This window comes from Apium graveolens, unplaced genomic scaffold (genome assembly GCF_009905375.1).
Source record: "Apium graveolens cultivar Ventura unplaced genomic scaffold, ASM990537v1 ctg5545, whole genome shotgun sequence".
In the NCBI taxonomy this organism is placed as follows: Eukaryota; Viridiplantae; Streptophyta; class Magnoliopsida; order Apiales; family Apiaceae; genus Apium; species Apium graveolens.
The window spans coordinates 33,682-45,125 of record NW_027419004.1 but is presented as its reverse complement, the minus strand read 5'-3'; the positions used below and the strand labels follow the sequence as shown (position 1 = coordinate 45,125).

General features: G+C 30.7%; 1 protein-coding gene across 1 annotated transcript; it reads right to left on the bottom strand.

The window, feature by feature from the left end:
* Positions 1-980: 980 nt before the first annotated feature.
* Positions 981-7,476, bottom strand: LOC141702702 (transcription repressor KAN1-like). Its single transcript, XM_074506327.1, has 6 exons — positions 5,822-7,476; positions 5,633-5,709; positions 5,000-5,045; positions 4,786-4,897; positions 2,144-2,246; positions 981-1,473 (listed from the first exon to the last, which is right to left on the bottom strand). Exons 1-6 carry the CDS (start codon positions 6,588-6,590, stop codon positions 1,381-1,383), a joined length of 1,200 nt encoding a protein of 399 aa, XP_074362428.1. The 5' UTR covers positions 6,591-7,476; the 3' UTR covers positions 981-1,380.
* Between the last annotated feature and the right edge of the window lie 3,968 nt (positions 7,477-11,444).

The window sequence follows — 11,444 nt, the reverse complement described above, 5'->3', positions numbered from 1 at the left end:
GTATGAGTAAACGAGTCAGGAAGAGTATTTTTCATATTCGGCTTCGGCTTGGACTCAGCTAGTTTAGCTCATAATTGGTTCGAGATAGGTTCGAACCCGGCTAACTCCACTCGGCTCGGATAAATTTCATATATATTGTAAATAATTAATTATTACTAATCACTTAAATATTTTTATTAAAATATTTTTCTTATTATTTATTAAAAATTTAAATAATTTAGAATTTTTATTTATATTTTTTGAATAAAATACTTAGTTTTTTTGTAACAAAATTATCACATTTTCTTCATACAATTAAATAAAACTTGTAATTTTCCAAAATCAAATTTAAGTAAAACATCAAAATCAAGAAAATTTCAAGATCGACAATTTAAAATGTAATAGTTTACGATTTCTAAATTTAAGAATGTGTCTATAATTTGAAATAAATTTGGAGATATTTTTAAAACTCTAATTTAGAAATAAAATGATATAAATTAAGAAATAAGTGTAAAACGTGAGTGCGTATATCATTATAAGAAAAATACTAGTATTCGATCTCGATATAACTTGTAAAACTTTAAAATATTATCTAAGGTTGGTCGAGTAAAAAATATATGCGAACTCTTGGTAGACAATTTGACTTTTTCGAACTCGGCTCGAATTCGGCTCAACAACAAACTTTGTTTATTAATGACCCTGTATATCTTGAACATCACTTTCTATTTGATTATTAAACTCGGCTCCGGCTAATTTTTAAAAAAATAAACTCAGTCCGACTCAGAGGTAGAACTCAGCTCGATTATGTTCGTTTGCAGTTATATTTGAAAAATAAACTTTAATTTAATTAGTTGTTAGGATACTTGTCCGAAATTTCAAAAATTTCAGTCTTTAACTATGTGTTAACCTGATGCTTATTGCATAAACTTGAAACCACATTTAGAATTAAGCAGAGAAATATTGTCACATGGGATACTTGAAGTACTAAACATTGACAGCTATTGTTAGCAGAAACAGTAAAGGAAAGTGAATATAAATCCAAATGCCCAATGGCAAAACCCAATTTTCAATTCATATCTCCTTTTTCCCCGCTCTTTGGTCTCTCTACATGTAGTAAAATATTTAATTTAGAATCAAAATAAAACCGTAGTGCAAAACAGTAAGCATCTCTATACTACAAAAGAGAAGTTAGCATGCATGCATGCATGATTGCTAAATAATCAGTTCTTCAGTCTCTGCACTCGGATAACAATTTTTCCTTTTTGTAATCTTCTTCTAGCATGAAAATTTCTTCAATCATCAACACAAGACACATTCTGCTGGGAATACTTTAAAGCAAAACCAAAAGGAGACACATGCATCATTGACATACGATACTTGGAATTAGCTAGGTCATTCGATTCAACCCGGTCTCCCTAATGTGAATTCCAAGCTTGGGTTTTTGTGATCCAAACTAGATCCTAAGTAGCACTTTAGCTGTGCAGAATCACATTCCTGTAATGCAAAAAATTAGACATATTAATATGAATACCAGGACCAAAGCCATGGCAAATCTATCACTTCAAATTCCATACGATTTTGGGGTTAATTATCAAGTAGGTCACTTACTGCATCCAAATATATCAAGTGAGTCACTGATTACAAAACCAACTCAAATGAGTCACTCATTTGTAAATCTGTATAAAAAATATCACTCTATCTTTAGTCGAAATTCTTAAAAGTATTATATATTGAGTTTCACACATTTTTTATGAATGATATTACATCTAAATGAAAGGTTATGAATTCTACTATTTTAGATAATATTGTTAGATTTTTAAAATTTTATAAACTATTTATTTTTAATTTTTTGATTGTTTTATTTGATTATAAATAAATAGTAAATAATTTTTTAAAAACCTAAAAATATTATCTAAAATACTAGAACTCAAAATCTTTTATTTGGATGTAATATAATTCATAAAAAATGTATGAACTCAATATATAATACTTTTAGAATTTCGACCAACGATAGAGTGATATTTTTTATACAAATTTTTAAATAAGTAACTCATTTGAGTCGGTTTTGTAATGAGTGACTTACTTGATACATTTGGACGTACTAAATAACCTACTTACTTAATGATTAACCCTTTCATATTGTGCACAGAAAATTTTATTTTACCTCAATCTGGTGTGCAGTTGATCTTTGCTGCGATGTAAAGGTTGACAGCGGTCTAATCCGGTCGGGGTCCACTGAGTTAGTCTGCAACCAATCCTCTCTATTGCTGAAAATATTTTTACATAAAAATTCAGAATTAACTTATAAGTATATCGATCCAAATCTAGTGATGTGAACAAAATAGCCTTTTAAATGCAATACAGTATCCTGCATTATATGGAGGCATGGGTGCTGGATAGTAAGATCAAATTTTCAATCTGCTAGTACTGGGAAAGTAGTTTCCAACCTTCCTAATTCTTAATTTGTAGTGCCAATGTCAAATTCAAGAACATCAAATTTTAAGTTTTAGCGGAGTCGGATAAGATAAACTGAACCTTTCCTGCGGGGTAAGGCTTAAATAGAAGCATAAACAAGAATTTTTAATCTAGAATGAACTATCATCTGTTAAAAGCTTCCAAAGTTCAGAAATTACTATAAATTACCCTTATCCATTCCAACAGCATTACTAAACCATCCAAATTACATTAATTCGCTAAAAAGTGCTATGTCAACAAGGTAATTTCTAGTTTGAAGAACTCGTGTGTCTGAAAAGCTTCTACTACATCCCTTGACATCAAAATTATGTTCATTTTTTAAACGATTCCCCAGGCGACGACGCAGACAATTAGATCAACAAGACGACTTTAAACAATTAGAGCAATAAATCAAAGTCAGGTCAGGCTCCATATGGGGGGACAAAGAGTCTTTTTATTATATATCTATCTGCAATCCAGACCTAAGTGACTATGTAGAAATTCAAATTTAAATTATTTTGGGTGCTTTTCAATAGATTTTCAATTTTTTTAATATTTAATTGCTAAAATGAGTATTTTAACCGTTTAACTTTTAATTTATAATCATATAACTATAAATAAAAGTAAATATTACTTCAATTATGAAAAATTTATTAGTATTGTTAAGGCACTCAACATTTTTTTAATGTGACACTCTATAAAATATATATATTTAAACCTTATAATTTTAATAAAAAATTGTTAATTTTTGGTTAGGTGGGACAGGTGCACAGTTGACCACTACATAAATCCTATGAGTTATATATTACTTACTAGTAAATTACAATAAGCACTGCTAATAAATTACCAGAGCAAGTATTATTTGCATAAAAAATATATTAAAAAAATTCCAAAATAATATATTTTTGTAGAGAAAAGCAAAAATGAATGTGGATCCTTAAACAAACGACTTGAATCAGGCTAAATTATATTTATTTAATTAATTGCCGGGGGCTAAATTCCCTTCCTTTGAACTAGTTTCGTAATAAGGTGCAAGAAGAATGTAGTTAAAACATGATTGAAAAAAATTCTCACGTCAAATAAATGATGTAGGTTGTAAATATGTAATATTAGCCGTAAAAAGAAACTTGCTATACCCTGATATTTGGAACAAATTAGTAACTAATATAGCTTTCAATGCTTTAGTCTTTTTTACCTTCAATTACCATGATGTTTCAGAGGCCTAATTAATCAATTCCTTCTTCTAACGTTAGAAACTTGCATTAGCCTACATTAACATATAAAGTTACAATCTACAACAACAAAATGTACCTAAAAAAAGTTTGGTATGAAAACATTCGACGGGGGAAGGTAACTTCAAATAATCTACCGTAGCAGAAACTGATCTATGAGCAGTACAATTAAGTCCCAAGACAAGAATTCAAAAACACAGCAGCAATTCAACTCTGCAGACAACTGCAAACTGACCGGCCAGTCCTTTCTTTGTCTGGACTTACTACACAAATATTATTTTTTTTATTTCTCTGATTTTATAATTGGTTGACATTTTATATATTTCTCACCTAAGAGAGTTTTGTGGTTTTGTTTCATTTTCAGGCCAATTGTTTTGGCAAAAGACAGGAGACATTTATTGACAGCAGTACCCAGACCCTCATTAGAAGCTTGTACGTACCAAAATATAATAAAATATATACATAGATGCTACTATATGAAGCTCAAACTTTGAGAAAGGAGAGTGCTTAAGTCATGGTACAGGTACTGTTCTATTTTCTGGTCATATCTGCATAAAGACCTCGTGAACCAGACAGCTTAACAATAAACAAATTTGATTGACTGCTTAAAAATAAGTTAATAAGTGTGATTAGTTAACTCTAAATGGAAAAGATAAAGTTGAGCAGTATTTTTTATTTCACTATCTTAAACTAGTTGTTTCTTAATTCAGCGCCTGATTGTGTTTGGCTTACTGTAATAATGTAGTAATAATTTAATGATAAAGGAAAGCAAAGCAAAGCTGCATAGTGTCCGTTATCATCATCAGGTGAAATCAAAATATTCCAAACACGTACAAAAGATAAAAATAAGAAAATCAGAGAAGGGAAGCTGAAAAAGAAGGAAGATTTGAAGGAACATAGAAGCAAAAGCAAAAGCTGCCACATTAAGAACCCTTTTTTATTCCCTTCAAATATGGTGGACGTGAGTTGGTTCTGCACTTGTATATGTACCATGCAAAAAAGTAAAATAAAATAAAAAAAATCTCCACATAAATTATTATCTTATTATTAGCTACTTTCCTTAATTGCAGGATCTTTATGATATGTTTAATATATGCATCATGCAAGTAAATACAGTTACCTTGAAGAAGAGTTACTCCAGAGTCTTGGATCAGATGAGGGTCTGGGATCTACAAATCTGCCTGAGCTGCCCAAAGTAGAGATGTCTTCTTCTCCGGATCCATCTGATTGTCCTGCATTTCAATTACAAATTATCCCAACAATTAGCAACTTAATTAATTAAGGTAGAAAATTAAGAAGATACTAACTAAAGTGTTTTGTTTTACAGTACGTACCTGAAGAAGCTGCTGGTTTGTCAGTTGTTTTTACAGTTCGATACATCTGCCACATTTACACCACCATTTCCACAGTTTAGTCAAAAAATTGAAAGAAATACAAATTCATTACTTATCTCTAAAATTTGACAAATGATCCTTTTTAATCTTATAAAAGTAATCAAAACACGCACATTTAGAAAATCATTAATCACGAGGGTGATGAGTAAGTGAGCTGTAAGTGACTACTATTATTGCATAATGATGACTTTTTTACTTTTGTCTGTTACATTAGTACCCAACTACTATCATTCATATTCATTCATTCTTTTCTTTCTTGTTTTTATTACTAATATAATACTTGTACCCAGCAGTAGCAGTAATTAATTACACTTGTCTCACTGCTGACTGTTCCAAGATCAGATTTGTAGCTAGCGGAACAGTACAATTCTTTAATGTTCATTCATTCACTCCCTGCCTTCCATCGGCTACTGTGCCGGAGGGATAGACGGAGACCCCCTGACATCATTTCATTAGCTAATTGCTAACTATTATTTTACTAATTCTATTATTACAATATCATCTAGGGAAATAAGAGAGGGATATTAGAGTTTAAATTTTTTTCATTTTTATTTTGTTATCCATCTATTCTACCTGTAAATGGCTCTTGACATGGGCGAGTGTTAGATCTTTAACATCCATTAGCTCAAGAACAGACTTTGGAGTTGCCCCTATATGGATGCACAACAAATTCAAGACTTCAGTACTAGAAAAAAAAATCATATTTAAATTAAGATGCTGAGTAATATTTAAGAAATAGAGCTATAAAAATCGGTGTATTACTTTCATGGCCACCAAGAAGCTCAACAGCATGAACAAAACGAGCATGAAGCGTGCTAGTCCATCGCATCCTAGGAGCTCTCATACTTCTTTTAGCAGGGAGCTTGGGCAGAAATCTTGATCTCATCATAGCATGATGTGAAGGTTCAGAAACCCCAACTCCAAACTGATTATTAAGATGATGATGGTGGTGGTGATGAAAATTAGATGAGAGGCCGTTATACCTAGAAGCTCCTCCGGGGATTCTGTAACCCCCAGAGAAGGCTCCACTAGGACCAGAATTACTTAAGATTGAGGACATTTGGTCCAAGTTAGCACTAAAATAAGGTGAGTGAGAAAGAGAAGATGAATTATTCGGATAAGATTGCATTGGATACAAACACATCTTTGGATCTAATTTTTCTCTTGAGGGATGATGATCTAATGGCAAGAAAGGAAATGAACGGTTTTGGTACACGGGGATTCCCTTTATCGGTATCAAAGATGCATCCATACTTGATGATGACGATGAAGTAGCATGATGGAAAGGGCTCATTATATGATGTGCTCGTTCTTGACTAATCATGTTAAAGTTGTTGTGAATATTGGGTGAATGAGTGAGTGAGAGCTCAGTAGTAGTATTGTAAGGTTGTGAGGATTCATCAATGTGATTCATGCGGCCATTGCAATTAGGTGAAGTGTTGGGAAGACTGATGTGGAGAGAGAGATCAGGAAGTGTTGACGAGTTTGAAGTTGTTGTATTAGGTTCTATGAAAATCCCCTCCAAGGGCATCTTTTTTAAAAACAAACAAGAACTTGGGTGTCTCTTTTCTCTGGCTAACTAAATCTAAGACTACTAATTAACTAATATATATGACTATGTGGGATCTCGCTTTTTCTTTCTTTCACTCCACACACAAACTCACAGCCAGCCTGGAGGAGAAAAAAGAACAAAGAGAGGTAAGTAGAAAGGCAAAATAAAAACTCAAACTAGGAGGTTTTCTTATGATGATGATAGATTTGGTTGGTTTAATTTGTGAAAATACTAGTACTGTGTTGATCAAAACAGCTTATATGTGCAAACACATATTCAGTGAGGACTCAAGGATTGAACTAACAAACAAAAATGAGAAAGATGCCAAGTAGTAAGATTTATAAGTATAGATGATTCTTTCTTGATCTCCAGGAGATTAATGAAATGAAAGTAGGGGATAAAATATCTGTGGATTATAATTAATCAGAAGCAATGAAATGGATGAAAGTAAAGGAGAGAAGGCTAAGGAATTTCCAGAAAGGCATAGAAAGGAAATTAAGGGAAGGGGATGAAAGGCAGTAATGTTAACTTCCTCGAGAGTATATAATAGAAAATGACAGTAGAGAAGAACAAGGTCGACCTCTCTCTCTCTCTCTCTCTCTCTCTCTCTCTCTCTCTCTCTCTCTCTCAATCTCTCTCTTTTCTCAATCTCTCTCTTTTTCGTTAGTCAAAACACGCAAAGCACAAAAACATAAACACAACACATTGGAATTACTTTCTAAAGTAGAAAAGCTGAACTATAAACAATCAAAAATACTTCCCCGCAGAGGACGGGTCTCATTTATATAAATACACAAATATATATATATATATATATCTTTTCCTTGTATCACTCTTTCTCTCTAGAGTGAAAGATACCACCCCCACGCCCTTGTGTTTATGTGATTCTTTTTCCCCCACTCTCCCCGCTTCTCTTATTTTCTCTCTCTCTCTGATGATGCCTACAGTAGTACATAGTCGATAAAGCACATTGATTAAATTCTATTTTTAAAGCTACATTATTCATTCAGTTATATGTATAAGAGTATAGAATTTTGTATTATTACACAAACTCAAAATGCATTACGATGTCGAACATTATTTCTAGCTCATTACATTTGCTAGGACCTACCAGTCTAGTCCAGTCCTTCACTGCATCAAGAAAAGTCCTATCTGCCTTGTAGTTGCTTATCAGAGCTGACTAATAATATAGTAGTAATTAAAACTTGTACATAATAATGCCTGCTATATACTTATATTATACTTTTCTGTATCCATCTCCTGCTCCGTACATAAGGTAAATACCTATAATTACCAACCTTGTTCTCTTCGACAATAATTGTTATAGCATATTTATCGAACTTATTCATAACAATAGTGATCGTAACACAAATATCGTATACAAACGATTGACAAATTTATAACACACTTAAATTTCCCAGTTTTCACAAATCTTACTTAACAGTACTGATAAATATATATGTTGCTGGACTAATTAATTATATATATGCATGTATCTATCTCCACTCGTTGATTAATTGTGTATATTTCTATGTTCAGAATACAAAAAAGGTAGTACATTGAAGACCCATTGACTTGAGGAGGGAGACAGTAAAGCCTAAAGGTGTGTTTGTTTGCTAGCAAATAGGTATAGGCAATATGTTATGATTAACATGCGTAAACCCCATATTAATCCCGTATTAAAATGAGTAGAAGTAAAACCTTCTAATTCCCTTTCATACTCCCAAATATTCCCTCCTAATCTTTCAACAACTTTGTCTGGCATCTTGGGTTTTATTATGTCTTCCATCACATGACCCTCCACTCAAATAAACCCTCATTTACTCCACTGAGTTAGGGTTTCAAAACCCTAGGCTGAATCAGTGGCAATTTATTCATTTTATATTTGGGGATCTTTCCTCATACGTATTTCCATGTAATTACTTCTCTAGCTCTTTTAATGCTTGCTTCTAGAGTTTCTTAAATATCCATACATAAATATTACAGACAGTAGCTCTCTTCTTTTTTTTTCATTTGTCTTGTATACTCACTACTCGCATATACCACCATTATAATTAATGGTACACCGAATGATGCGAGTAGCCCACATTTGGTGGTTGGATGGACCATTTAATGCATTTGTTTCGATATGCATCTAGATAGATGCTCCCAGTAGTGTCCCAGTTTTCAAACAGTCTCCTCATTTTACTTGCATATACTTATAATGAACAAGTGAAATCTTAATATTTCTGGCTATTGAACAAGGTTCTTTGAGCAAGGGACCTACTTCGACCTTAGTTTAGAAGACGAAATTTTGAGCATTATTGCAGTATAGATCAGCGGACACTTACCTGTCCAGAACAAGTTCAGTACTAATGCTAAAATATAAGTATGAATATTTATTAGTATAATTAAAAAGTTATTTTTATTGTTAAAATATAAATTGTGCGTGATAGGGAATAAAAGTAACCCTAAATTGCGTAATTAACGTCGTATTAATTAGATCTAATATTGCCCAATGATTAAGTTCAGTTAATAACCCCCGAAAACCATTATTTATTAGTTTAAAGGTAAGCAATTAAGGATAAAACTCACGAAAAATAGCCTTCAAGACACCTAAGGAATCTGCTTCCTACGTTTTAAAACTCCAATATTCAATTAAAGATAGACTTGTTCACCAAGTCTTCCAACCCTAGTCTAATGGATATCCAACATCGGTCTCACCTAAAACTACGTTTTGACTTGATTCTCTTAACTCACAGAGATACGTAGGCATTTGTGAAGGCAGATTTAAGTCAAAAAACACAAGCGCAACCATTAAACACAGGAAATTAAGGTCTTGAGCTCACGAACCTTACATTAAATAAATATAATATATATAACCTAGTTTTTAGCCACAACCGTGCCCCATGCATATATATAGTTTTAAAGTTACATCACCTAATCTTTAAGAACGTAATTATATTTTTCATTATTATCTTAATTACCCATTTCACTTCATATGCTCTCTTACATGCTTATAATATATAATTTCACTTCTTATGCCCTCTTACATGCTTAATATATATATATACATATATATATATATAGGATGACAATCCATGAAGGACTCCCTTAGATAGAGATCCGTAGAAAATCATTATTTAAAAAATATAAATACATAATTTATTTCATTTTTCATCATATATAGTTACAAATTTTAATTACCAAATTAAAAACGAAGTTTCACAATTTTTAATTTAAAAGATTATTAAAATTTGATGAAATAGTTTAAAGTGGTTCTATTGTAGAATCACAGTAAAATCGCACTTACCAAAAATTATTCCAGAGTATAATCAAATTTAAAATTACTTATTTTTTTCAAATTTCAATTGTTAAATATTTTATTATATTTAAATATAATTATTATTCTACATTAGCAACAAATTTGATGAAATTCTACAATAGATACAAGATTTCTCTACGATTCTCTATATAAGAGGGTTCTCTCTTAAAGAAAGAGGCCTATATATAGAAAAACCAAGCTTCCAACGAGAACCCCTCTTATAAATGGAGATCCGTGGAAAATCCTTTGATTTTGTTATAGAATCTCATCACAAATTGTAAAAAAAATTAAAAATATAAAATTTGATGTTAATGTAGAATAATAATTATATATGAATATTATAAAAAGTTTAACCCTTAAATTTTAAAAAAATATTGATCTTACATTTGATTCTACTATAGAATAATTTTGGACAACTGTGATTACACTACAGAATTACTATGACCTATTTCATTAGTTTTTAGTAATTTTTTAAAAAACTTTGTAAATTTTTTTTATTTGATAATTAAAATTTATAACTATATATGATGAAAAAATGAAATAACTATGTGTATTTTATATTTTGAAATAATGATTATCTACGGAACTTTGCATAAGGGAACCCTCTATGGTTCTTATATATATACATATATATATAAATTAATATTGAAATTAATATTAAAATATAATATAATTTATATGTCAAAAATCTATTTATAATAAATTTATTATGTCAAAAATATATACGATACGATATACAAAGTAAACACTTCGATCAAATTTTATTTTGTTATTCGATTCATAAAATATTGATAATCACATAACAATAATAATTTGAAATTCATTAATCATACCACACGATCACTATAATCTGGTGATATAAGTCCTAAATTTTTATAAAACTATGACTTGGTCATATGTTCTTATTCATAATTTCACAAATCATGGTATAAATTAGATATCCAAATTATCGTCTCGACACCATACATATATACAACTATATGTATCACTGTAACATATAATACTTCAAATATATTATCACTTAGACTATATTTTGTTTAAAAAAATATCCTTTTCAAAATAGTAGCAAGATCAATCAAAAATTTACCTCAAGTTCTTACCAAATATGAATTTAGCCTTTCTGACCAGCTAAATGATTTTTTCTTTTAAAATACGAAACACGAAAGTTGCAAAGAACGAAAAGTACAGAATCAATGAAGTTCGATTTACAATAAATTTTCACCAAATTTTACAATATTGTTGATTTGTGTGAGAAACATCCAACAAATTTTGACAATAAAAATAAGGAAAGAAAATATGACATATGTATACTGTAACAAAACCCTAATTCTAAATCCATTAACTATCCATATTAAAATCTGATCCAAATTATAGACATATTATTCTAATTTAATTTGAAATCCTACTTTTTTTTATTAATATTATTCTATAAATTACTGGATATTACACTCGACTTTCACTATCTCGACTCTCTCCCTTGGCAATCCATTTATCACTCCGTTAACATCTCCCTCTCTCTAAATAACTCC